The 26,603-nt window shown below is 46.6% G+C and overlaps 1 protein-coding gene across 1 annotated transcript in view; it reads left to right on the forward strand.

Moving 5' to 3' along the window:
- The first annotated feature begins 461 nt into the window (after positions 1-461).
- LOC136653732 (acyl-CoA (8-3)-desaturase-like) overlaps positions 462-26,603 on the forward strand; it is a 40,592-nt gene continuing 14,450 nt past the window's right edge. Inside the window, exons 1-5 of the mRNA XM_066630618.1 lie at positions 462-668; positions 10,450-10,560; positions 14,934-15,131; positions 17,522-17,623; positions 18,427-18,555. Of these exons, the coding sequence (XP_066486715.1) occupies positions 462-668; positions 10,450-10,560; positions 14,934-15,131; positions 17,522-17,623; positions 18,427-18,555 (747 nt within the window). The remainder of the gene's footprint in view (positions 669-10,449; positions 10,561-14,933; positions 15,132-17,521; positions 17,624-18,426; positions 18,556-26,603) is intronic.

Below are 26,603 nucleotides of genomic sequence, written 5' to 3' on the forward strand. Positions count from 1 at the left end.
CACTCCCCCGAGCTCTCCTCATATGTTTCCAGTATGTTCTGTCTGAATCTCTCGCCTCCGTTGCCACCAGCTTGTACAACACAACAAATCACAGGCTCTTGCGCTTGTATAACATCAACACTGTCACAGCGCAGACGCCGACAGGACGGTTACTTGAGGTCCGTCTCTTGCATCTGCGGCCGCCCGTGTTTCTTTGCGTCTCCCCCGAATTACCAGGCGGCGCCCGCCGCTTCTCCCCATCCCCACGCGCGCCCTGCACCTGTCCGCTACCCACGATCCCGCAAGACTCCGGGTTGGTTTTTTTCGAAAGGAGAGTTTGGCTCCAGGCAGCCAGTAGGCGGGCAGGGGCGTGTCTGGCCACCCGGGAGCCACTCGCGGGCGAGAGCCGAGACTGGGCGCTAAATAAGGACCGTGCGGGCTGCTCCTCCGCGCTTGTCCAGCGGCAGGACGAAGGCGCACGGATGGCGCCGCAGCAGGACCCCGCGCAAGCCCCCCCGGGGCCGCGGCTCTTCACCTGGGAGGAGATCTGGCTGCGCACGAAGAAGGGGGACCCGCAGCGAGAGCTCTGGCTGGTCGTCGACCGCGGGGTGTATGACGTCAGGGGCTTCCTCCAGCGGCACCCGGGGGGCGTCCGCATTCTGAAAAGCCACGTGGGGGAGAGCGTGACGGTGAGCGAGGCTGGGGCAGGAAGGGGATCGCCGGGGAAGCCTGGAGCCCTCCGCTCCGGGGGCAGCATCGACGATGAGAGGAGGGGTCGTGTGAGCGCTCGAGGGTCTGGGAAGGAGGCCAGAGTCCTGGGGATGTCCCAGAGATGCGCGCTTGACCCTGCAGGGTTCCCTTTCAGCTGCTCCGGAGCTGAACTGCTTTCAGCATCTTCAGCCCTGCAGGGACTCCTTCCAAGCGGATGGAGCTTGTGTCTAACATGCCAAGTGGCCCTCGGTTCGCATAGCAAGTAAATGTTTAGAATGGCCACTTCCCCCCCCCCCCCCGTGGTGGTCCAGATGCTTTCAGCTCTTTCTTGCCTCCTTGGAGAAGGCTACAAGTGGGGAGCCCTGGAGAGTGGCCAGATCTTGTATTTTCACCCTTGTGCAGCAGGCCTCTTTCTCTTTATTGTTGTGGGACACTCCCCCTTATTCAAGCACTTTCCTCCCTGACCCCTTCTTTCTACTTTCAAACTTAGGAGATTTTGCTTAAAGTTGTATGGGCTGCATTCTAAGTTATTTTTCTTCTAGTCTAAGGGGGCACATGCACCTGGAAGGAGTAGTGTGAGGTTCTTGCCCCCAGAAATCCAAATGAAATGGTGACTTGACTTTGCCGTTATGTAATAAATTGAGTACCCAGGGCTTTTTTCCTAACGGAACCTGGGGGGACGGAGTTTCCACACCTTTTTGCAGGGGCCCCTCCCCTTTGGAGGCATTCTGGGAGGGGGGGAGCAAAATAGAGGCATTCACTGGGTGGGTGCTGGGGGGTGCAGGGTGGGCGGGTGCCTGGCCCCTGCCTGACTGCACAATGACCCCCTCCTGCCCCCATCTCCAAGCTCTGGCCTGAACCCAGCCCGCCTCCCCTCCCCCCCGCGCTCTGCTTCCCAGTGCAGCTTCCAGCCGGAGGAGGGCGTGGGGGACACGCGCCGACAAGGAGAACGGACAGCCAGGGAGACGGGCTGCGGCCCCCACAGAACACCCAGGTACTGGCTTGGCGGAGGAGGAGGGGAAGGAAGCTGGCTGGTGCAGCCCCGTGCCAATCTGCAGCAGGAGCCTAGGCTTGTCTACTCAGAAGTATGTCTCATTGTGCTCAATGGGGCTTGCTCCTGGGAAAGGGTGCATAGCCTTGCAGCCTGAGAGCCCAAGCATGGCTACTCAGAAGTAAGTTCCATTGTGTTCAATGGGGCTTACTCACAGGAAAGTGTCATAGCCTTGCAGACTGAGTAGACAGGCAGAGGAAGGGCTCAGAGGCTGCAGTCCTCTTTCCTGGGAGGAAGCCCCACTGCTTCTAGTGGGACTGACTTCTGAGTAGACAGGCACAAGAGGGGTTTTGAGGCTGCAGTTCTCTCCACACTTTCCTGGGAGGAAGCCCCACTGCTTCTAGTGGGACTGACTTCTGAGTAGACAGGCACAGGATTGGGCCCTGAGGCTGCCATCCTATCCACAGTAAGCCCCATTCACTAAAGTGGACTTCTGAGTAGACATGCATAGGATTGGGCTCTTAGGCTGCAATCCTTGGCACTTTCCTGGGAGTAAGCTCCATTGACTAGAATGAGACTTACTTCAGAGTAGACATGCCTAGGATTGGGCTCTTAATCCTGGCAGAGATATATATCTGCACCCATTTTCACATGCTAAGGGCAGGTGAAAAGGGATTCTATGTGTGTACAACATGCTGCCCAGCCTTGCCAGAGATCCTCCTCATCCTTCCCCCACAAGCATGCCCTCTGCCAGCCAGCGTTTGCAGCTCCTCTCCAGCAATGCACAGCAGCTGCTCAGGGCAGCAGAGAACATACAATTTCATGCCAAGTGCCTTCCCAAAGACACAGAGCATTCTGATACCTGAATTAAACCATATTTAATAGCTTGTTTGCAAACATAGCTGTTTATATGTGCACCTAAGGACCCCTCTCGTGTAAGAATTCCTTTTTTGTTCTTACTCCCACAGTTGCCTAGAGTAATTTTACTACATGGAACTCATGTAAGCCATTTTTCAGAATCCATTCACTGCTTCCTCTCCTCGAAGTAGTGCCACACTACATACTACACGCTACAAGTGCACCTGTACAGTATTTTTTCCCCGTCTGTAGAAAAAATAGCTAGGGGGAAGGGGATGTGGAGATTGACAGCCCAATCCTATGCCTGTCTACTCAGAAGTAAGTTCATCTTTAGGGGGAAGCACATAAAAAATATTTTATTTCTCCAATAAAAAATGGTTTGAAAATAAATAAATAAATAAATGATTAACAAGTTGTGAGTTCCTGCACCTTTTTATTTACAAAAAAAGCACTGTGAGTACCACAGTGCACAAGATGTTACACAAACAGCCAGCGCACAACATGTCACACACACAATTGTCAGTACCTCACTGTGCGGTAATTTCTTGCACAACTACCCATAGAATAACTTAAAATGTTTCCTTATTTTCCTGTGTGTTCCTTAGCATACAATCCTATATCATCATTTCATCCCAAACTATTGGAGAGGTAGCAAAAGTTTAATAGGTATTTTATTATACTTATATTTATTATTCTATTAATATAATAGTTCTTAGCAGTGCTTTTTTTTGTAAAAAAAGAAAAAGAAAAAAGGTGCAGTAGACATGCATAGGATTGGGCTGTCAATCTCCACATCCCCTTCCCTTGGATGTCATCTTGGATGACATCCACAAGCCCTTGGATGTCATCTTATTCTTATATACTGCTTTTCAACAAGACTAGTTCACAAGTCTTCAAGGGAGGGCACCAGGATGCAGGTCTCTTGTTATCTGGTGTGCTCCCTGGAGCATTTGGTGGGTCACTGTGAGATATAGGAAGCTGGACTAGATGGGCCTATAGCCTGATCCAGCGGGGCTCTTCTTATGTTCACAAAGCTGTTTACATAGTAAAATAAATCAGTAAATGGTCCTCTGTTCCTAAAGGGCCCACAATCATCTAAAAAATACAGAAGAGACACCAACCACTGGAAAATTCACCATGCTGGGTGAAGAGGAATAGTTGTTCTCCCCCTGCTTTAATATAAGAAACCACTACTTTTAAAGGTGCTTCTTGCCCAGTTAGCAGGGGTCTCCTTCCAACTTAGGAAGGACAGTGGCCACCTACGAGAAGTATAGAACTCAAGTTTCTTCAAGGTTGCATTTCTGTGCAAATTTACCTGGCAGTAAGCCCTGTTGCACACAGGAAAGCTTACTTATTGTCTGTATGTATTCTTTTTTAATTTATTGCAGAAAAGTAGGCTTATGTTTTTCTTGCATTCATACTGTCTTGTTATTGGATACTTACTCAGAGTCAGGTAGACATGCCAAAATAAGTTTGAAATGCAAACAACTATCTATTAGACCAGGTAGTATTTACTCAATAAAAAAGCAAGCTTTTCACCACTGTTGGTTGAAGATTAGTGCTGCCATCCTTCTTCCCTCCATCCTGAACTGGGTACAGTACGATGAATCACGCACTGCGCTAATATGGCTGCATGTCAGAGAAGGAAATTATAGGCAATTCCAGGCAAAACTTTCATATCACAGATCATGAGATCCTTGCCTTTGAAGATGAGCACCACCTGGGGCCCATCTAGGGCCACCAGCTGGTATAAGGGCAGGTCAGCTGACTTTCCTTAATCTGAACAAATTGGGTGTTGGTGGCAGACGTACTTGGTCCTTACTCTGCATTGCAAGATTATCTCTTTTCTCCTGCCTGTCTCAAGTCTTTCTCCAAGATCTTTCTCCATCTTTGTGTCTGAAATTATTAAACGGATCTCTTTTGAGTCAGATTTGTGAGGCAGGATGTGGTGGGATGGGGCACAGCAAATACCACTTATATACAGGGTGACCCAAAAGTAGGTGGACAGTAGGTGGAATAAATGTTATCATTTACTGTCCACCTACTTTTGGGTCACCCTGTATATTGCTTTCTCCATTACATCATTGCCTTTATCTCTTTTGTTACCTTTGTGCAAGCTTTATACATACCACTAATTTGATAATTCAACAGATTCCGCATTGAATGGTATATAACATGATGGTATACCAAGGTTTTCACAATTTTGACCACTAGTGTCAAGTTCAGGTTGTTGCCCCCCTAAAGCTTGTTGTTCGGTGCAGTTGCTACCCCCTGCATACCCTTAGCTACACCACTACATGTCTGGTTACCAAGTATCACTTCTGTTAGTGATCTGCACACATTGCCTGGCTTCTCTCCACACCTGAAGAATAGAAATAGATAACATCTAGCAACTTCTTTCAGGTTTCCTATTATAACTTGGCAGCTCATCACTGGAGAAGAGATAATGACCTGATTATTAAGAGAGCCCAATTAACACAGGAGCCCAATAGCCACACCCAGAAGCTTCCTTAGAAGTACTGTTGTCTTGCCACAGCTCCTCTGCTGTTGTCTTGCCACAGCTGCTCTACACGCCACTACATGTCTGGTTACCAAGCATCACTTCTGTTAGTGATCTGCACACATTGCCTGGCTTCTCTCCACACCTGGAGAAGAATAGAAATAGATAACATCTAGCAACTTCTTTCAGGTTTCCTATGACAACTTTGAAGCTCATCACTGGAGAACAGATTTATGTTGGCAACCTTCAGTCTCGAAAGACTATGGTATCGTGCTCTGAATGGTGGTTCTGGAACAGCATGTAGTGTGGCTGAAAAGGCCAATTCGGGAGTGACAATCCCTTCCACACTGGGAGCAAGTGCAGTCTGTCCCTGGTCTGTCTCCCTGGCTATGGGCCTTCCTTCTTTGCCTCTTTGCCTCAGACTGTTGGCCAAGTGTCTCTTCAAACTGGGAAAGGCCATGCTGCACAGCCTGCCTCCAAGCAGGCTGCTCAGAGGCCAGGGTTTCCCACCTGTTGAGGTCCACTCCTAAGGCCTTCAGATCCCTCTTGCAGATGTCCTTATATCACAGCTGTGGTCTACCTGTAGGGCACTTTCCTTGCAGGAGTTCTCCATAGAGGAGATCCTTTGGGATCCAGCCATCATCCATTCTCACAACATGACCAAGCCAACACAGGTGTCTCTGTTCCAGCAGTGCATACATGCTAGGGATTCCAGGACTGTGTTGTTTGGAACTTTGTCCTGCCAGATAAGCCTGGTTATTAAGAGAGCCCAATTAATACAGGAGCCCAATAGCCACACCCAGAAGCTTCCTTAGAAGTACTGTTGTCTTGCCACAGCTCCTCATGCCCACTTAAGGCTGATTAGTTTCCCCTGTGAAACTCACCATTGCAGCAAGCAAAAGTCAGAGTCCAGTTCCAGTCCACAGATTCCAAGTAAACCAGTCCAGTCAATGAGAGCTGCCAAATCAGAGTCCAGAGCCAATAAGCTGAGTTACAGGCCGCGGTCAGATTCCAAATTCAATAAGCCCAGTCAGCCTCCTCTCCAACCCACACTACTAGTTCCTCCAGGTGCTGTTTATATGCTCCCATGTTCACTTTAGCCTCTAGTGGCTGCAGCTGTGCAGCACACCTCCAGCTACCACCTGGGCTTTAACCCTGCATTTACTTAGAGCAAGGGGCACTGTGGACACCACATTCTACCTCCTCGCCAGATCTTCCGCTATTGGACTACAATTGTCCTCTGTGTTCAGTTGTAAATTTGCCTGGCCTTGTAGCCTTAAGGAGCCCTTGGGAAAGACTGTGGCCTAGACCAAGGATGGCAATCCTTCTTGAGAGCAGCATTTTCCTCACATAGCATTTAATGTTTAAGATGACATGTTCCCTTTAAACATTAAACCCTATGGAGCATGGGGAAGGAAGGGGGTAATCCAATTTCCGCTTACAATTAGTGAGTGGCACTACATGCCACATGCCGCCAAAAAATTTTTTGTGAGCCACCTCGGACACTGATGCCACAGTTTCACTGTCCCTGGCCTAGACCTTAATGTATGCCCCTAGGCAAATTTTTCAATTTGACTCCTTCCAATGCTTCCTCTTGGCTAATATTCTCTGAAAAGGGCAAAGTACAGTTGGCCCACGTCTTATGCAAGGATTATATTGGAGAGTAAAGCCAAAATTGTGTAAGATTGAAACTCCCTTCAGGCTAGCAAATTTATGCTCTCTCTTTAAGAACTAAAAGCACAGTATGAAAGATAGGCAGGATCTGAGGCAACCAAGGGAACAACAGCTTCATTCTCTTGTTTCAGGCTTGCTGCAGGGCATAAACAGAGTAGGTTGAATGGTGGCAGAATGTCCTTTGCTACTTAAACTGTTGTTTTTGCTGTCTTTTGGGGTGGGGAAGCATGTATAAGTGGCATAGCTAATGATCATGTAGCCGGGTGCTGAGCTCAAAATGATGCCCTGGAAGTGATATCACAACCATAAGTGATGTCACACTTGGGCTTTTAAAAAAGTGAAAATCGGGGGGGGGGGGGACGGGACCTCCTCCCCCAGAAGTAAGCCACCTACTTGCCCTGCTGCCTCCCTCCAGCCAGTGGCATAGCTAAGGCATCTATCTGCTACCTTGGGTCAGAGAAGATTTTATAGCCTCCCCCCCAACAAAATCAAATTTAATTAAGTAAATAATAAAAAGTGTGCCCCTTATTGGTTAAATACACTGTACTGGGGTGAAGAGGGACAGTTATCCTTTCCCTTCTAAATATAAGAAGAGCACCACTTGAAAACGTGCTTCTTTACCCAGTTAGCGGGGGTAACTATTATGTTACATGGAAATGAGAGCTGGCTCCTATTAACATCTTAATTGTTCCATGCTTTACCATACTAACATCTCATTGGCTTTCAGAACAATCAGTTTTGACTGATAAGTCAGTTTTGAGTCAAAGAAATCCACTTTTTTCATAAGGCAGTTTGTATTTTCATTTTCTGGTTAATTGGCCATAACTTTTGATAGAGTATAGATATTCCAAAGAGGTTTGTTTCATTGCATTCTGCATTAAATTACTTTTCCAGTGATATATAAAATGCTGATATTTTTCATGCATGCCAATTTTTTCACAGTTTTGACCACTAGTGTCAAGCTCAGCTTGTTTCCCCCTAAAGCTTGTTGCCTAGTGTGACTGCTACCCCCTGCACCCCCGTAGCTACACCACTACGTGTACTTGTAATTAAACAAGCCAATTATGTGTGAGATGCAGATCAGTTGTACTCTTGCTGATATGTCATGATTCCTGCTTTAGTCAATGTCCTGCACATGCCTCTCCCCACCCATCCCCTTGACTACATCCCTCTGTACAAGATAGGAATGAGTCCCAAACCACAGCTTTGGTTGTGTTTGTATGTGTCTCCTGTTTGGTTCTTTTTTTGGCCCAAAATCTAAATTGGAGCACTATTAGCACCAACTGTTTCAGTATTGTAATGTCTTCATGCATTGGTTGGAACACATGTGATAAATCTACGTTTCTGGAGTTCACCAGGTCCAGATCTGCTGGTGGCTGGATGGGTGCCTTTAAGGAGATTCAGAAATAGACTGCATGTGTAACAGACACTCTGCCTAGCTATTTGTTTTTAAAACAAAAGCAGTTGTTATGCTGAATCCCAGAATCATAATTTCTCTCTGTAATACTAAACCTGGAATGTTTAGATCTACTCTGGGATCTTTTGGTGGTAACTTTCCTTGGAGCAGAAACCACAGAAGTAAAGTACTTGTGTGAGCACAGACATTGAATAACATTCATACTGTCTATCTAAGGGTGTGACACACACCCCTGCCACATTTGTGTGTGCTTTGTAATTTGTTAGAGTTTCAATGTACTGTATAGCACACCTAGACTCTCCAAGAGTCCCACCATCAATGCTGCCCTCAGCCAGGCTATTGTCATTGGAAGTGAGTAGTGATTCTCTTTTCTCTATCCCCATTTTGTCAATATATGCAGGTTCAAGCTGCCTTCTGAAAGCAAGCTTCCTTTGACATCTTGTGTGGTATCAGTAATTCAAAGCTAATCTTTTGAAATGACTATTACAAGGCAAGCATATGCATGACACCATAATACATATAAGTGGAGATTAGATGACTCTCCATGTGTATGGAGATAGGTGGATCAGGAAAAGGGGGAAAAATAGAAGTAAACCAATCAGTAGAGTGAAATACAGTAATCTGGAAATACAGCAAAGTGGCTATTGTGCAAGGAACCTGCATTTCAAAGAAAGGATACATGTCGGGGGAAGGATGGAAGGCTGGAACTAGTTCAGCACAGTTGCAGGAAGGAAACATTGGGAAATATCTTTTCCATCTATAGTGGAGAAACCACAGAGATACAAAGGGACAGAGTTCTGTTTCTGTTTCAGGCAACTGGCTAAAAACATGGACTAGAATCCAAAATGAAATGTGGCAATTTGAAAGAATCCTGTTGCACTGCAGTAGGTTGTAATTAAAATCAAGCCTGGACAAGATACTCATTGAAATTTCAGATTGCTGGAGGCTGTCATAAGCATTACCCAGAGGTAATTCTTTCAGCCAGGTGTGGATGAAATATTAAGCCCTCCAGGAACTACAGGCAACAATGGTATCTGTTCAAAGTGTATTAACTCCATCTTCATGCTAAAGCAGTGCACCTAAGTGCTATTATGCAACATTAAGGGCTTTTTCCCTTCTAGTGAGATATCTTTGATTTTGCCAGTTTACAGACCCAGACCAAGCGAAGTTGATGCCTCAAATCAGGTGCATTGGCTCACATGCCATGCTTGCCCATCATTGGCACCACTTCCTCTGTCCCTGACTCTAAGGTGGCCAGACTCTAAAGTGGTACAGGCCTGGATTCTGCTCCCAGGATCCTCCTGGCTTGCTAGTTGGAAAGATGTAGCAGAGGAAAGGTGATTGACAAGCTATCAGCATCAGTCCCCTTCCCAATTAGGGAACTAGATCTCTGTGGCGATTATCTCCATGTCCAGATCTCCTGCCATGATCTTTGGTAGCAATTTGGGAGTAATTACTGCCTGCCTCTTTTTTCCTTTTTCCTCTTCCTTGCTCTGCCGTTGTGTTTTGAAATAGAGCAGCAGACTGGGAGCCCAATCCTGTGGTCAGTGGCACGGCTCCATGCCGCCAGCCACAGTTGCAAACGTGCCATAAGGCACGTTTGTGGGGCTCACCACTGGGCTCCCCCTGGTGCTAGCCCAGCGCCGGCCAGTGCTGGGCTAGTGCCGGGCAGTGTCCCAGGTTCCTTGGCTCAGCGGTCTCCCGGACCACCAGGCTGCGGAACGGGAGGCAGGGGCATGGACGGGGGTGTGGGGGAGGCTTTCCGGGGAGGGGGGAGGCCGGCAGGGGTGGGCGGGAGGAGAATCCGTGGAGCTAAGCTCCACAGGATCCAGGGTGCTCGTGCAGGGCTGTGCGCCCTACACGAGTGCCTTTACCGCCGACCAAAAGGTCGGCGGAAAAGTGAGTAGCCCCATTGCAGGGCTGGTTACCTTACTCAGAGGAAGGGGATGAACATCTCCCGAGGAGCCTCCCGCGATTGCGTGGGAGGCGCAGGATTTGGCGGCAGCCCTTTTCAGTGCCGCCGAGCCTGGGTGCTCCGGGCACTCAGGATTGGCCTGTGAGATTGCAACAAGGTGGTGAGGAGAAGCACCACTATCTTTCCAAAAAAAGGAAGAATTTTTTATCTTTTTTGGAAGTGGGAAACAGGGGTCTGGGAGCGAGATAGCTAGATGTTCGTCCGTGTTTCATTACATTCACAATTGCCTCTAAAAGGAATGTTTCTGGAAAAACTGAGGACTGGAACTATCCACAGGGAAACAATGCTCATACGATATTTCCTGTTGTGTGACCTTGTTCTTCTTTTCCCCTGTGAACTTGTAGGAAGCCTTTGCAGCCTTTCATGCCAACAAGTTGTTGGTGACGAAGTTTTTGAATTCACTGCTGATTGGGGAGTTGGCACCAGATCAGCCAAGTTTTGAGCCCAGCAAAAATGTAAGTCTTTCTGAAAGCTGAATGCAAGATAGACATTCCCTTCCTCAACTCATTGGGGAGTGGCTGTGTTATCTTTTGGGTCTCTGCAGCACTTAACATTAGCAACTGTAGAAACTGGGGCTGTTATAGGAATCCTAAAACACAACATTAGCATAGCACAGCATTTCCCAATCTTTCCCACGTGCTGCTTCATCACATCTGGGTGATAATCCTGGTGGTGCCAGGGGAGGCCTTAGAGGACTCTTCCAGGTTGTTCTGGGTCAGCAACCCATTCTACAGGACTCCAAATGGCGTGCAGAAGACTCTGAAAGCTATTTCCAGTTTTCAGAGATTTGTCCCCTTGCCTCTGGGTAAGCCCCAGCAGCTGCAATGGGTCAGCCCAAACTGTTGTTCTGTGTTGGTGATACAGGCCCAGGAAAGGGGATGGGATATGGTGCATGCCAGTGCTACCGATCCCACCCCCCCCCCGTCCCAATCTGTCCACCCCCAGCCAGTGGCGAAGCTAGCAGGGGTGGAGGGGGCAGGCAGCACTGGGTGACACCCTTGGAGGGTGGTGGTGACATCACTAGTGGCTAAAATTGTGGAAACCTAGGTTTTTATGAATAATATCATGTTCTATATCAGTCGTTAAGTAATTTAATGCAGAATGTAATGAAACAAACTTTGTTGAACTATCTGTGTTGTATCAAAATTATAGGTAAATAACCAGAATAAGAAAACACAACTGCCTTTTGTAACAAAAAGTGGATTTTTTTAAAATTCAAAACTGACCAATGAGTCTAATTGTTCTGAGAGCCAATGACACAACATTGAACCAATAAAGTGTTAGTATTAGTCAGCTTTCATTTCCATGTAACAGAGCTAATACTAGAACTATTCAGTTGTGTCAATGTCATCAAGTTGGCTACTGTTCTTTTGATTGGTTACTGATTTGTTGGGTGACCTATACTGTTACCTAGTAAAACAAATAAATAAAGTTAATGGGAGTGACACAATGAGTTGCCCTGCCAGGGGACACCAACCTTAGTGATACCACTGGTGAGAAGTTTGGGTGTTGTTGTCACAGGCTTAGATGTCTTTTAAAGTGGACCCCAGAACCTGGGGGGAGAAGAGTGGGATCATGGAGAGAGGACATGCCTGGGTCTAATATTGGGAGGTGGTGAAATGTTTCTTATATTGGACGGAGGAAGGAGAGTAGGGGGCAATGGGTGGAAGGATTACTATTTGGGGTTATTAAGTGAATTGTGAATTCTGTTAGGAATGGAGAGTAGGAATAGGAGGAAGGGGTTAGAATTTCAAGTGATTTTCAATCTTTTTTGTCTCATGGCACACTGACAAAGTACTAAAATTTTCAAGGCACACCATCAGTTTTTGACAATTGACAAGGCAATTGTGCTGTTGGTGGGGGCTGTTGGGGGTGCTGTTGGTGGGGGCTCATATCCCCCAACGGTCCTATTAATAAATGACCCTCCAACAAACTGCCTCAGCACACCTGGGAACCATTTGCGGCACACCAGTGTGCCATGGCACAGTGGTTGAAAATTGCTGGGTTAGAATAACTCTGTGGAAGTCTAACTTTGTAAAGTTTATTATAGCAAAAAAAAAAATGTTCTCCTGGGTTTTGCCTATATGCAAAGGTGTTCAGATCACACAGAGTTCCTGCAGCATTAGAATAGGAAGAAGGGATTGGGAGTTAATGGGGGGGAGGGGGGAGTTGTTGGTCACTGGCTTAGATCAGGGGTCTCTAAACTTTTCTGCCAAAGGGCCACATTAAATATCTGTCACAATGTTGAGGGCCGGAAAAAATTTAAATATAAAATTTAAATAAATACATTAGAGATGGAACTTACCATAGATACTCTCCTACAGATTAATAAATTTTTGCCCAGTAATCAAGCTTAAATTATCACCTTGTCTCTGAGGTAGATCAGAGGGCAGAGCTTTTCAACTCGAGCACCGCTTGATCATTAGAAGCAATTCAGAGATCATCAGAGGGCTGTTAATTTTTATGGTAACCTCCCTGGGAAATTCCAGCCAAAGTTAATCTTTTATTCTCCTCCAGAGAAAAGCGCTCAATCTTGTTCCGTTTTGCAAATGCTGCTGCAGCCTGGTTCCATTTTGCAAATGCTTGCATTTGGCAGAGGTCTGTTTTTTAAACACCAGGATGCAACCCTCCTTTCCATTTGAAACAAAGTCCCAGACTTTGAGTGCATCATTACTTAAGAATGATTCAGTGCATTCAGTGCATCATTACTTAAGAATAACACCCATGGAAAGCAGTAGTCTACTTCTGAGTAAAAAGGGTTGCAACTATATGCAGCTGCACTTGCTTATCTTTCTGCTATGAATTGCACACTCCCAGTTATGTGTTCTAAGTTGTATATTATATGTAGAGCTTCTGGCTTAACACACCAGGCACCTTAAAGGTGGATTTGATTCATGGTTCTCCTGCAGTGGTTCCCAACCTTTTTCACTTGCCTATCTCTTGGCAGCCTATTTCCATAAACTATACCCTTCATGTTAGCAAAATGTTTGTTATTAATAATATAAGCCCTCATCTTTACCCAGACTTCATGTATTCATCACAGTATTTTCTCTTTTCTGTTTGAAGAACAGAAGACTCTGCCTTTGCACTGTTTTGCACCAGAAGTGTCCTGAGAGATTCTTGGTGATTGATCACTTTCCAGATTATGTTTCAATGTTTTTACTGTGCTGGTTTTCAATCACTGATTCATACATGAATGGATGACCAAAAACTAGCTATTGGTGGGGCTTTCACAGCCAGCTAGCTACCTCCCTTCCTGCCTTTCCAGCCCTGCAAGGCATTCTGGAGCACTATCTTCCCTTTTCTGGCATTGTTCCATTCTTTTTTAAGTACTCCTTGAGGTCCTGTTCAGTGCATGAACCCCAAGTTGGGAACCACTGTTTTACTGGTATGTTGTTTACCATGCACATACTCTAATAGTGTTTACAAAAATGTGGTAAAGACCAGAATTTAAAAAGAATAAATATGTATCTTATGATCTTTTCCTATATTATTAATAAATTAGAGACTGTAGAGTTCTTAGGTAACAATTACTGGTAGGTTATTTTTCAGGATCTGGCCTCATGTAAAATCAGACAAAACTGTATATAGTCGGACACCCCCCTAAGTTTAACCCCCAACTAATCTGAGGGTCATAGAAAATTCCATGCTTTTTTGCTCAAAACCTGCCCTTGACTTATCTGTGAGATCGACTTATAGGCGAGCATCTGCGGTGAATGGATGGGCTGAAATGTCCAGGATTTCTCCAAGCACTAACACAGCCCAAGAAATATAGCACACACTTAAATGGGCCCCCATTCCCCCACCCCACAAGGACAACTCTGGTTGTGTTTGGTCAGCTGGGCCAGAGGCTCTCAGGGGACCATAGGCTTTCTGCGGGTCGGATAGAGGTTCTCCATGGGCCACATCTGGCCCCTGGGCTGGGGTATGAAGACTCCTGGCTTAGATGACTTTAAAAGTGGATTATAACAATTCATGAGGGACTGCAGGTCTATCAGTGGTTATTAACCATGATGGCTACGTTAAACTTCCATATGCAGGGGCAGTATGTCACTGAGTACTATGTGCAGGGGAGCAGCAGCAGGAGAAGGCACAGACTTTCATCTCTTGCTTGTGGGGAAATGTTTACTGTGTTTTATTTCTTGCCATTATTCTAATTTATTTCATGCCATGACTATTACTGAAAATAATTTTGTTGTATGGGGGGGGTGTGTGTGTGTGTGTGTCAAAAATATATGGGCCCCACGTGTCAAATTAACTAACTTCACCCCTGCTTCAGCAGGCCACCAGTGCTCTTAGCTTTCATACTTCCACAACATGCTTTATCACCCTTTTGCTGCCATGTGCAATACAGTACATAAAACCACTATAGCCATATATAGAAAAAAAACCTAAACATCGTAGCTGAAACATTAAAACCACAGATGATAAACTGCAACGGACCCCTCCCAATACCTACCCCAACCTATCAAGTCTCCCCCTATCCTATCAATCACCAAAAGCCATTTGAAATCAATATAGTCTCTTATCAGTATAAGAGTGAAGAAGAAACGCACATTCTGTTTCCTCTAAAAACAAAAACAAAAAACCACACTAAAAGAGATCACTAGGAACTAATTTACATGAGTGGGCATGCATATAGTGCAGTCCTTGGTTCAATATCAGCTTCTTATGGAAAACAAACATGCTACCAAAAGCACATCAAGGCTAGTTGTGAAGAGATGTGTTTGCAGTCTGCCTGTCCTGTGGGGAAATGCTGGTAGGAGGGGTAGTCCTTGTAGACAAGCTGTCATCCTACATTGAGCTGTAATTTTGGGTTTCCCCACAGAAATTGCTTGTTGAAGACTTCTGTAAGCTACAAGCCACTGTAGAGAAGATGGGATTCATGAAGTCTAACATGTCCTTCTTCATGTTACTCTTCTTCCAAATCTTGTTACTGGATGCTGCCGCCTGGCTCACCTTTGTATATTTTGGAACATCCTTAGTACCCTTCATTGTTTCCTTAGTATTGCTAACTATATCCCAGGTAAGTTGCGATACCCACATAAGACGTTATTAAGAATCTCTTTATACTAGCCTGGTGTTCCATGCATTGATTAACCATCTTTCTTCTTCTGAAAGGGCTGTTCACATGCTATGCTGCACTCAGGTACAGAATGTCTATACCCAGATAACCATTTCTGTGTGTGTGGCTGTACCTTGATCCATCTTACAGAGCAACAGTTTGCAAACACTATAAACAGATTGTGCCTGCATTGAGTAGAGCATGTGAATATCTGTTCCCACTTACTGACCAACAGTGACTGTACCCAAATACATAAGCATCTTGGTACAGTTTCTCATCCTTTACAAGTGGGACTGGTTTTGCTCCCAGTGTTAATAGACTTAAAAGACTTCGGTTCCTATCTGTGAATTTTGTGATAATCAGTTAGCCTGTGACTAATAAATAATAATAATACTGGTATTTACATGAAGCCGCTGGGAGAGGTCATCTGGGGGTTTGAAGTGGGTTGCCATCAGTATGCTGATGACACCCAGCTTTATCTCTCCTTTCCCCCTGATTCTGAGGAGGCGGTTGGGGTTCTGGATCGCTGTCTGGAGGCGGTTAGGGGCTGGATGTGGGCGAACAAGCTGAAATTAAATCCAGATAAGACAGAGGTGCTCTTGGTTCGGAAATCCACAGCTCGGGTGCTGGACTATCGTCCTGCTCTGAATGGGGTTGCACTCCTTCTGAAGGAGCAGGTCCACAGCTTGGGGGTTCTCCTGGATCCACAGCTGCTCCTGGAGTCCCAGGTGGCGGCGGTGGCCAGGGGAGCCTTTGCTCAGCTTCGGCTGATTCGCCAGCTGCGACCGTACCTGAGCTGCGCGAACCTGGCCACAGTAACCCATGCCCTAGTGACATCTAGATTAGATTATTGCAATGCGCTCTACGTGGGGCTGCCTTTGAAGACGGTTCGGAAATTACAACTAGTACAGAACGCAGCTGCTTGTGTGGTTGCTGGGGCACGTCGGTTTGACTCTGTCGAGCCGTTGCTCCAGCGCCTACACTGGTTGCCAGTTCTGTTCCGGGCCCAATTCAAGGTGCTAGTTCTGACTTTTAAAGCCCTTTACGGCTCGGGTCCGGGGTATTTGAGGGACCGCCTCCTTCCCTACAATCCTGCCCGTGCTCTTAGATCATCTGGGGGGGCCCTTTTGACTGTGCCACCACTAAGAGATGTGAGAAGGGTGGCGGTCAGGAAGAGGGCCTTCTCGGTGGTGGCCCCCAAACTGTGGAATACCCTCACCTTAGAACTGAGAACTGCTCCCTCGTTGCTGCCGTTTCGGCATGGACTGAAGACCTTTTTATTTCAAAAAGCTTTTAATTATTGACAGGCTGGCTGGCGTTCTTGCTTTTTATATGAAAATCCGCGGGGTTTGTTTGTTTTTAGTTTTTTTTTAAATTATTGTAAATTGTTTTTTAATGTATTTTTAAGGTGTTTGTAAGCTGCCCTCGTGTGCCCACTGGGCAAAAAGGCAGGGTATAAATTAATAATAATAATAATAATAATAATAATAATATAATATTTATATACCACCTTTCTGGTCATTGGATTACTCCTCTGACTTATTCAAGGCAGTTCACATAGGCAGGCTATCTCTAAAACCCTGAGGGGAATTTTACAGTAACAGAAAGGTTCTTCTTTCAAGAACCGCACAACATTTCAGATGGATCTTTTACGGTCTGGTATCACTTCTGGCCCCCAGTTACCTCCCACACTGGCTGACAAGCTTTGGACACCCCTGCTCTAGACCAGACCTCCTGCCCTCTGCCCCATAAAGGGGGGAGCACAGTCATTTCCCCAGGGACATGCAATCATTAGAGGCAGATGAGGCCACTGGAGTACCTTGGGGGCAAATGCCCCAGGCAGCACCCCATGGTGGGTGACACTATGCCCCTTTCCCCTTGCCACCATTTTTTTCTTTTTTCAGGCACATTTTCTGGACCTTAGAAGACTTTTTAAGAACCAGGGAGGCAGCCTGTGGCCTCCCCAGCCCCCAGAAGGCCTACTGAGGCCTTTATAATGCCAAAAAAAGCAAGTGACATTTTTGGGGTGGGGGGGCAGCATTTTGCAATCCTGGCCCCAGGTGACACCAGGGCCAGGTTCGCAATTGCGTAAGGCAGAGCCTCACACCACACACTGACCACACACTCAAAAAAAGGATCTGACAAGTCAGGTCCAGAAGTGTTCTGATGGCTAGAGAGGTCGTGCATGGCCTCTTATGTTCTCGGAAGGCCTTTATAAGGCATTAGAAAGGTACTTCCAGTTTTTTTGTAAAACCAGACATACCTTTGCAAGGTCTTCTGGAGGTCTCAGAAAAATATTGGCAATCCATAGTCCTGAGCAAATGTTCTCAGGATTCTTCTTTGCCTTCCAGGTCCAGGCCAAATGGCTCCAGCATGATTTGGGGCACCTTTCTGTCTTCCAGAGCACTAAGTGGAACCACCTGCTTCAGAAATTTGTGATCGGCCATCTTATTGTAAGTACTTGTTTATAAATACTTTCTTTGTAACAGATCTAGATTGATCAGAATACTGAGCTACTTTTTTTTTTGAAGGGATGCATAATGCATAAAGAGAATAGCCAGTATTATTCTTTATACCTGTGTAGAGAAAATACAGGGTAGCCCTAGTTATCCACAGAGGTTCCGTTCCTGGAACCCCACAGATGCAAAAATCCATGGATGTTCAGTCCTCAGTTTTGGGCACCCTAAAGCCTTGGAACCCGACCAGAGCCAAAATCTGGTCAACTCTAGTGGCCCTTCTGAGGGTCGAAAAGGACAACTTCCATTAGTTATTTTATTTTTCTCTGTAACCTGCTTTGTGAACTTTTCATTGAAAAGTGGTATATAAATACTGTTGTTAATAATAATAATAATAATAATAATTTTTGACCCTCAGAAGGCTTCAGAAGGGCCTCTGGACCCAACTGGAGCATAGCTCTGGTCGGGTTCGGAAGGCTTACAAGGTGTCTCACCGTATGGGTTTGTAACCCGCAGATATTCAAATCTACCTGCAGTTGCAGGAACTATATACAGTGCGGGCATTTGATGTTATATGAGTTTAGGTATCATGGCTTCCTCCCCCAAATCATGTGAATTGTAGTTTGGTCAGAAGCTGAGGGTTCTCCATTAGAAATATCTAACCTTTCTAGACAGATTGACAGTTTGCAGACTTCCCTGGGAAGAGACAATAACTGCTGAACCAGCTTAAGTCTGTAGTATAGAAGTGCCCTTGGTGATTTTTAGCTGTGGTGTGCCTTGATTTACGTTCTTTTTAACAGGGGGCATCAGCCAGGTGGTGGACTATGCTGCACTCCCAGCATCATGCAAAACCCAACTGCTATTCCAAGGACCCAGATATAGACATGCACCCTTACATATTTGCTTTGGGAAAGACACTCTCTGTGGAGGTGAGTGTCATGCTTTTGCTCACATGCTTCTTATGGCAATGGATGATCCATGTTTGTCCTTATTGCTTTGCAAAATTTCTTGAGCTATGTCTGTCTGCAGGGCCCTAACTCTGTGTATCAGCTTGACAATAGATGCATGCTTATTTGTAAAATGGTTATGTATTGATACATGAAACAACATGAAGCAGTAGCTTCAGGCAGCAGATTATGGAGTAGGAGGCATTTTTTTCCTGTCTATCTCTATTTGCCTTCTAGTCTAGAATGGGATGGAGTGCAACAGTGTATCATTTTGATGAGTGTGAACATGTCTGAAGCTGGCACTGAGTAGATCTTGGGTGTCAAATTCATGTTATACAGTGGGCCAGTGTTATCATTCGTGGAGCCAGCTGAGAGCTGGAAGTGATGTTGCTAAACAGGTGATGACAAGCAATAAGCACATGGTTCTCATCTAGGAATTCATTCGCCACAAATGACAGGAAAAAATGCAGATCTTGATCATATTTTCATGTTATGGAAGATCCCAGTTATCACACGGACTGCCTTTTCAGCAACACCACTTCTGTCAAGCAGTGTTCCCTCTAATATTTTCCCTACCATGCAGAGCAGTTAATGACCTGAGCAATACATAACCACTGTCACCTTAAAATGGGCAATGGCCAGTATGTTCTTTAGGTCATAAGGGAGATGCTCTTCATGCATCACAATTACAGTGGTCAGGTGGCATGTTTACACAGAATTGTCATACACAACATACAATATTTCATGACCCTTTGGCTCCATTCTATCAAACTGAGAAAAATATCCTCCATCTATTGAATGCTAGGTATTTTACTAAAATGGTAAAAGACTCTCTGAAAACACAGATTTACAGTATAAGCTTACGCATGTCTACTCATTGTGTTCAATGAGACATGATCCTATTAAAGTGTGCATAGTATTGCAGCCTTAGACTCTAAATCGGGGTCTGTCACTGAAATTCCAGCCCTACCTGGGCATGCCAAGGATTGAAGCTGGGAATAGGACCTGATTATTGTTAAACTTCCTTAAGATGATGTGTCTTTCTGGGTGGTACTAATAAAGAGATTAGTAAAGAGATTACTATATTGTGACTTAAGTTCTCTCTTTCTGCTTCCTGGTCCAAACCATGTCTAATTTCATACACCTACAACTTCTTGGCCCTTTTTCCCAAGCTAAAAAGCCCCTTATCCTTTTGGTAGCTCTTCTTTTAACTTCTGTACAAGGTACAGTGGTCTTTCTATCTTTCCCCACAATATTCTTTTGGAGATGGGAAAAACAGAAGCACACTCCTATCTGCATAGCCCGTATACCTGTATCACTTCTATCAGTAATCTGCACATATAGCCTAGCTTAGGGCCAGGTCCAGATTTTCATGTGCCAGTTCACTGCTGGTGTGTACTGCCACCAGCATGCTGCAAGGCATGTTTGCAAGCTTTACCATGGGCCCAGTACCAGAGCTAGCCCAGCGTGAGCCCATGCTGGGCCAGCTCCAGCACTGGGTCCACCAGCTGGCACTCTGTGCAAAGCTCTGGGCCACAGAGAAGTAAGACAGGGCGGGGGGAGGCGGGGAGGAGGTGTTCCAGCGTGGGCAGGGGGATGGCATTGTGGGGGAGGGAGAGTGGCGGGAGGGGGTGGGACTGGCAGAACTCAATTCCGCCAGATACAGAGCCTTGTGTCGGGCTGCACGGCTCTACACAGAACTCCTTGATTCTGCGCCGGCTAAAGAGCCACTGCAGAATTGAGTAACTCCATTGCAGGGCTACTTCCCTTACTTGGGGGGCGGAGCCACCGGCAACTGCCCAGCGTGCTAAGGATACCATGGTAGCCATTTTGGCTCCGCAGCAGCCCCCCATGCTGGGCAGCTCAGGATTGGACTGTTAGAGAACAAAAGAAAGAGATAAGACCCGATAAGAGCAGGCAATTTCTTTTAGAGTTCCTATTACATCTTGGGCAACTTCTTTCAGCATGAGCCCAGTTATCACAGGGGCTGCTTAAGGAGCTTCTCCATGGGCCTAATGAGGCCCTCGGACCTTATTTTTGATACCTGTAGTGTAGATGAATAGCATCACTTTTGTTAAAGCAGAAAGAGCTGATTGAGGAAAAATCACAGAACGTTAGTTGTAAAGGGCCTTGGAAGTCATCTAGTCTACCCCCTGCTCAGTGCAGGTGACCCACAGCATTCCTGACAGAAGGCCATCCAGCCTCTGCTTGAAAACCCCCAACAAGGAAGAGCTCACAAGTGCATAAAACAGCCTCTTGCAGGACCAGGCACCTCTTCTTTAAGAACTTCTTCCTCATATCTAGCTGAAATCTACTTCCATGTTGTTTCAACCCTTTGGTTCTAATCCTACCCTCGGAGAACTCTGAAAGTAAGTGATCCCCTTCTTCTGCATGACAGCCCTTCACATACTTGAAGACACCTATGTTACTGCTTTTTAAACAAGTGCAGCATAGGCACATGGGGGAAAACAATTCACATGCAAGGATGATGCATATACCCTATGGCATAGGTATGTGACCTGTAATGGAAAGGAAGAGGGAGGAGTGGCTGAAAGATGCAACAGAAAGGATTTATTATGGGGGGTTACCAGCATGAAAAATCGGGGAATCATGCCTCTTATAGTTTGTCTACTCATTGTCCTCTATTGGCTAGACATAGCAATGTCTTTTTATCTTATGAATGAAAGGGGGCATAGGGAGATGGGTTTCTCAGAGGGATGGGGGGTAAAGGGGGTGGAGGTTAGGGTGCAGAAAAGGAGAAAAAAGGGGAACAGGTTGAAGGATTAATGGGGCAACAAAGAAGGAAATTTATCTGCGATTCACACCATGGCAGAAGGCAGTGCCTGGAGAGCATCTCTCAGTAGTCTAAATGTAGTGCCACAGGCAAGAGTTTAACCTAGAGGCAGGTAGTGAAATCACTCACCCCCATTTGTGGAGGGGGACTAGTCTCTCACACTGAATGCCTCTTCTTAACCGATGTGGCAAGACTCCAAAGGGGAATTGGAAGGTAAGACTTTTCATGTTCTGGAGTTGGTTAAATTAAAGAAATTTATTCAGTGGAGGTTGATTTGGGGAGTTTGAACCCCCAAACAGTTTGAAATAAAAGAAATGGATTCCCTCATATGCACACAACACTTATAGAGAGAGTCACAATCATCAATTATATTGTCACTGACTATCTCATGTGCAGTCAATTTGACTAGTGCCAAACCTGGCAAGTGTCCAGCATGGCCAATCCATGACACTACTCCTGCCTATGTCAGTCTTTATGGAGTTGGACAGGGTAAGAGAAGGCTGAACGTGACCTTGAAAAACAGCTGCCCTCAGTTACCCATTCTAAGCATCCTGATGTGCTCACAATCAGTGACTAAAAGGGGGAGTTCTTTTCCAGAAAAGCTCAAGGATGATGAAGGATGAAAAAACACACGTACATGTGGGGAACCCCCAAAGACACATGTTACACTGTTTTTAGCAATCAGTTGGTTTTTACAATATTCTGTTTTAATTTTCTGATTAGTGTTGGTTGGTTTGTGTTTTGATATTTTATTCAGTATAATGTTGCTGAAAGCTTCCTTGAGGGCCCCTTTGGGGAGAGAAAAGTGACTTATAAACTGCTGAATAAATGCATCAAATAGCCCTGCCTCTCAGAAATGTAGGCACCTCCCTTCCACATAAGCATATACACACACATAGTGCCAGATTGCCACCATTCCCCTCTAAATATTCCTTTTAGCAGGCAGCAGCAGCAGCAGCAGCTTTTCCCTTTCTTTCCAGGGTGGGAAGATGGTACTGCTCCCTTTCCACCCTCTTAGCCAGGGTTGTCCAAACATTTTGGCCTGAGGGCCACATCATCTCTCTGACACTGTGTCGGGGGCCAGGAAAAAAAAAAAGAATTAATTTACATTTCAATTTTGAATAAATTTACATAAATGAATTTATTAGAGATGGAACTTATATGAATGAATGAAGGTCTTGCAGTAGCTCAAGGCCTATAAAAGGCCTTGCACAAAGCAAGGCCAGCCTTTCCTTTGCTGCCACTGCAGCATCACAGATGTGAAACAGCAAGTAGTGGAGAGAGCCCTCATCCCACAACTCTGGTGAGAGGTCAAACAGTCGTCATGCTGAGAGCAGTTGCGTTGGGCCAGCACGTGCTCCAGCAAGTCTCTGGAGGGCCAGAGGCTCAGTGGAGACTGGGGACTCCCTGAGGGCCAGATTGGGAGCCCCTGAGGGCTGCAAGTGGCCCCCAGGCCGGGGTTTGAGCACTCCTGCTCTTAACTAAGGAAAGGAACTAACGCGTTCTGCAGACGCGTGTGGCCTCTGGGAACCAAGTGCCTCTGGGAACTAAGTGCCAGGTAAGGCACAAGAGTTTAGCATCTGGGCGAGGAGAAGGCAAGGAGACCTCTGAGTTTTGGAGAAGGAGAGGAGGAGGAGCAGGAGCAGGAGGAGGAGGTAAGTGTACTCATTCTAACGCTTTGTCTTTCTAACTCCCTGTCTTCTAACCTTAACCTTACCTTTAAAGCAACCTTAAATCAAAATTGAAAGTTAGCACCTAAGGGAGGTACATAGGGCTACTCTGAGCAGGAGCAGAGTCCTACTCGTGAGTAAGAGTAATTCCTACTCGTGAGTAAGTGCCCAAGGGTCAGGCATTTAAATCAAAATTGAAAGTTAGCTGCACCTAAGGTAGCACTTAATCGAAGGAAGGGAGGAGGATAAAGTGAAAAGCAGGTTTTCTACTTGTTTAAATTAAACCTATACTTAACCCAGGTTAAACCTAATCTAAGTTAGAACATAACCTAAACAGGTCAGTAAATTGGGACACAGGATCTAGAGAGCAATAAATAATTAAACAAACCCAAATAAAAACTAGCTTGAGGTTACAAAAACAGTCCAGCCTAAGAGAACAGAACTAGGAGGGAAAGGACCTAGGAAGGGCCAATTCCCAACCCATTAAGAGCCCCATTAGGCTAATCCAAGCAGTCCATTCAGGAGCCTGCAGAGTAGGTCACGCCCATCAGCAGCCATTTGCCTTCCTGAGCTTTTGTAAACTCACCTGGGAAGGCCAGCCCCCTTTCAATCAGGAAGGAAGGAGGGGGGAGGAGCCAGCCAGGAGTATAAAGCTAGGCGGGCCATCGCGTGAGGCTCTCTGCAGACGCGTGTGGCCTCTGGGAACCCAGTGCCTCTGGGAACTAAGTGCCAGGTAAGGCACAAGAGTTTAGCATCTGGGCGAGTTCAGCAGCAGGGCGAGGAGGCCAGGGCCCCATACGCTGCCCTTCCTCTTCCCTTGAGAAGAGGGCTGCTATCCAGTGTACGGTTTTTTTTAGAGGACCCCTAAATAAAACAACAACAACAACAACAAAAAAGCTATGCAGTCAGACAGCCAGCAGCAGGGTGGGGGCTATCCAGTGTTCTGCATCGAGTGCCACATGTATGATTATATGCCTCTGGGGCATAAGTCATGGGTGTGTCCTCGGTGCAAGGAGCTCCAGGGTCTCAGGGAACGCGTCCGCTCCCTTGAAGCCTTGGTGGCCGACCTGGAGAAGCGCAGGCAGCCAGAGGAGGACCGTGGGGAGACTTCCGGGGACGATCAGGCTTCGTCCCAACCTCAGGCGTGCAGCTCCTCGGCTGCCCGGGTGGGAAGTCTCGGGACTGGAGGACGTCATCCTGGAGAGGAGGGAAACAATCCCCTAGGGGGGACCCCTTCTCCAGGGGATGGGCCCGTATCCGAGCGCACTCGGGATACTCCTCGGCAGGAGGGGGGTCGGGGGCTTCTTGTAGTGGGGGATTCGATTATTAGAAACATAGAGAGGGGGGTTTGCGACGGATGTGAGGACCGCATGGTGACTTGCCTGCCGGGTGCGAAGGTTGCGGACATCACTTCTCGTCTAGACAGGCTAGTAGACAGTGCTGGGGGAGAGGTAGCGGCTGTGGTGCATGTCGGCACCAACGACGTGGGCAAGTGTAGCTGGGAGGTCCTGGAGGCCAAATTTAGGCTTTTAGGCAGGAAGCTGAAAGCCAGGACCTCAAAGGTAGCGTTCTCTGAAGTGCTACCTGTTCCACGCGCAGGGCCAGCTAGGCAGGCGGAGATCAGGGGTCTCAATGCGTGGATGAGACGGTGGTGTAGGGAGGAGGGGTTTAGATTCGTTAGGCACTGGGGAACGTTTTGGGACAAGCGGGGCCTGTACAAGAGGGACGGGCTCCATTTGAACCAGAATGGAACCAGACTGCTGGCGCATAACATTAAAAAGGTGGCAGAGCAGCTTTTAAACTGATCCCTGGGGGAAGGCCGACAGGAGCCGAGGGGCATCCGGTTCGGGACTCCTCATCCCTATGGGATGAGGATGGGGAGGTTAGAGAACAACAAGACAAAGGCAGGGTAGGAGAAGAAATTGGGAAAGGTAGGGTGATGGGATGTGATAGACGGTTTGGCACAATGAGAGGATGCGGGGACAAAGGAGCGAATAAGCAGCCCATCCTGGGGCATTCCGTGTATAAATGCTTTTATGCGAATGCCCGAAGTCTACGAGCAAAGGTGGGAGAACTGGAATGTCTGGTGACAAGGGAAAATATTGACATAGTGGGCATAACGGAAAGCTGGTGGAATGCGGAGAATCAGTGGGATACCGCAATCCCGGGCTATAAACTCTACAGGAGGGACAGGCAGGGGCGTGTTGGAGGTGGGGTGGCCCTTTATGTTAAGGAAGGGATAGAATCCAGCAAAGTAGAGATTGAAGGTGGGTCCGACTCCACCGTAGAATCTCTGTGGGTTAAATTACCAGGCTTGTGCAGCAATGTAATACTGGGGGCGTGCTATCGTCCTCCAGACCAGAAATCTGATGGGGACCTTGAAATGAGGAAACAGATCAGGGAGGTGACAAGGAGGGACAGGGTTGTAATCATGGGGGACTTCAATTATCCTCATATTGACTGGGTCAATTTGTGTTCTGGTCACGATAAGGAAACCGGATTTCTTGACGTGCTAAATGACTGTGGCTTAGATCAGCTAGTCAAGGAGCCCACCAGAGGACAGGTGACTCTGGATTTAATTTTGTGCGGTACGCAGGACCTGGTTAGAGATGTAAACATTACTGAGCCATTGGGGAACAGTGATCATGCTGCGATCCGTTTTGACGTGCACGTTGGGGGAAGAATACCAGGCAAATCTCTAACAAAAACCCTTGACTTCCGACGGGCGGACTTCCCTCAAATGAGGAGGCTGGTTAGGAGGAGGTTGAAAGGGAGGGTAAAAAGAGTCCAGTCTCTCCAGAGTGCATGGAGGCTGCTTAAAACAACAGTAATAGAGGCCCAGCAGAGGTGTATACCGCAAAGAAAGAAGGGTTCCACTAAATCCAGGAGAGTGCCCGCATGGCTAACCAGCCAAGTTAGAGAGGCTGTGAAGGGCAAGGAAGCTTCCTTCCGTAAATGGAAGTCTTGCCCTAATGAAGAGAATAAAAAGGAACATAAACTGTGGCAAAAGAAATGTAAGAAGGTGATAGGGGAGGCCAAGCGAGACTATGAGGAACGCATGGCCAGCAACATTAAGGGGAATAATAAAAGCTTCTTCAAATACGTTAGAAGCAGGAAACCCGCCAGAGAAGCGGTTGGCCCTCTGGATGGTGAGGGAGGGAAAGGGGAGATAAAAGGAGACTTAGAGATGGCAGAGAAATTAAATGAGTTCTTTGCATCTGTCTTCACGGCAGAAGACCTCGGGCAGATACCGCTGCCCGAACGGCCCCTCCTGACCGAGGAGTTAAGTCAGATAGAGGTTAAAAGAGAAGATGTTTCAGACCTCATTGATAAATTAAAGATCAATAAGTCACCGGGCCCTGATGGCATACACCCAAGGGTTATTAAGGAATTGAAGAATGAAGTTGCAGATCTCTTGACTAAGGTATGCAACTTGTCCCTCAAAACAGCCACGGTACCAGAGGATTGGAGGATAGCAAATGTCACGCCTATTTTTAAAAAGGGAAAGAGGGGGGACCCGGGAAACTATAGGCCGGTCAGCCTAACATCCATACCGGGCAAGATGG

Source organism: Tiliqua scincoides, chromosome 1 (genome assembly GCF_035046505.1).
Source record: "Tiliqua scincoides isolate rTilSci1 chromosome 1, rTilSci1.hap2, whole genome shotgun sequence".
NCBI lineage: Eukaryota > Metazoa > Chordata > Lepidosauria > Squamata > Scincidae > Tiliqua > Tiliqua scincoides.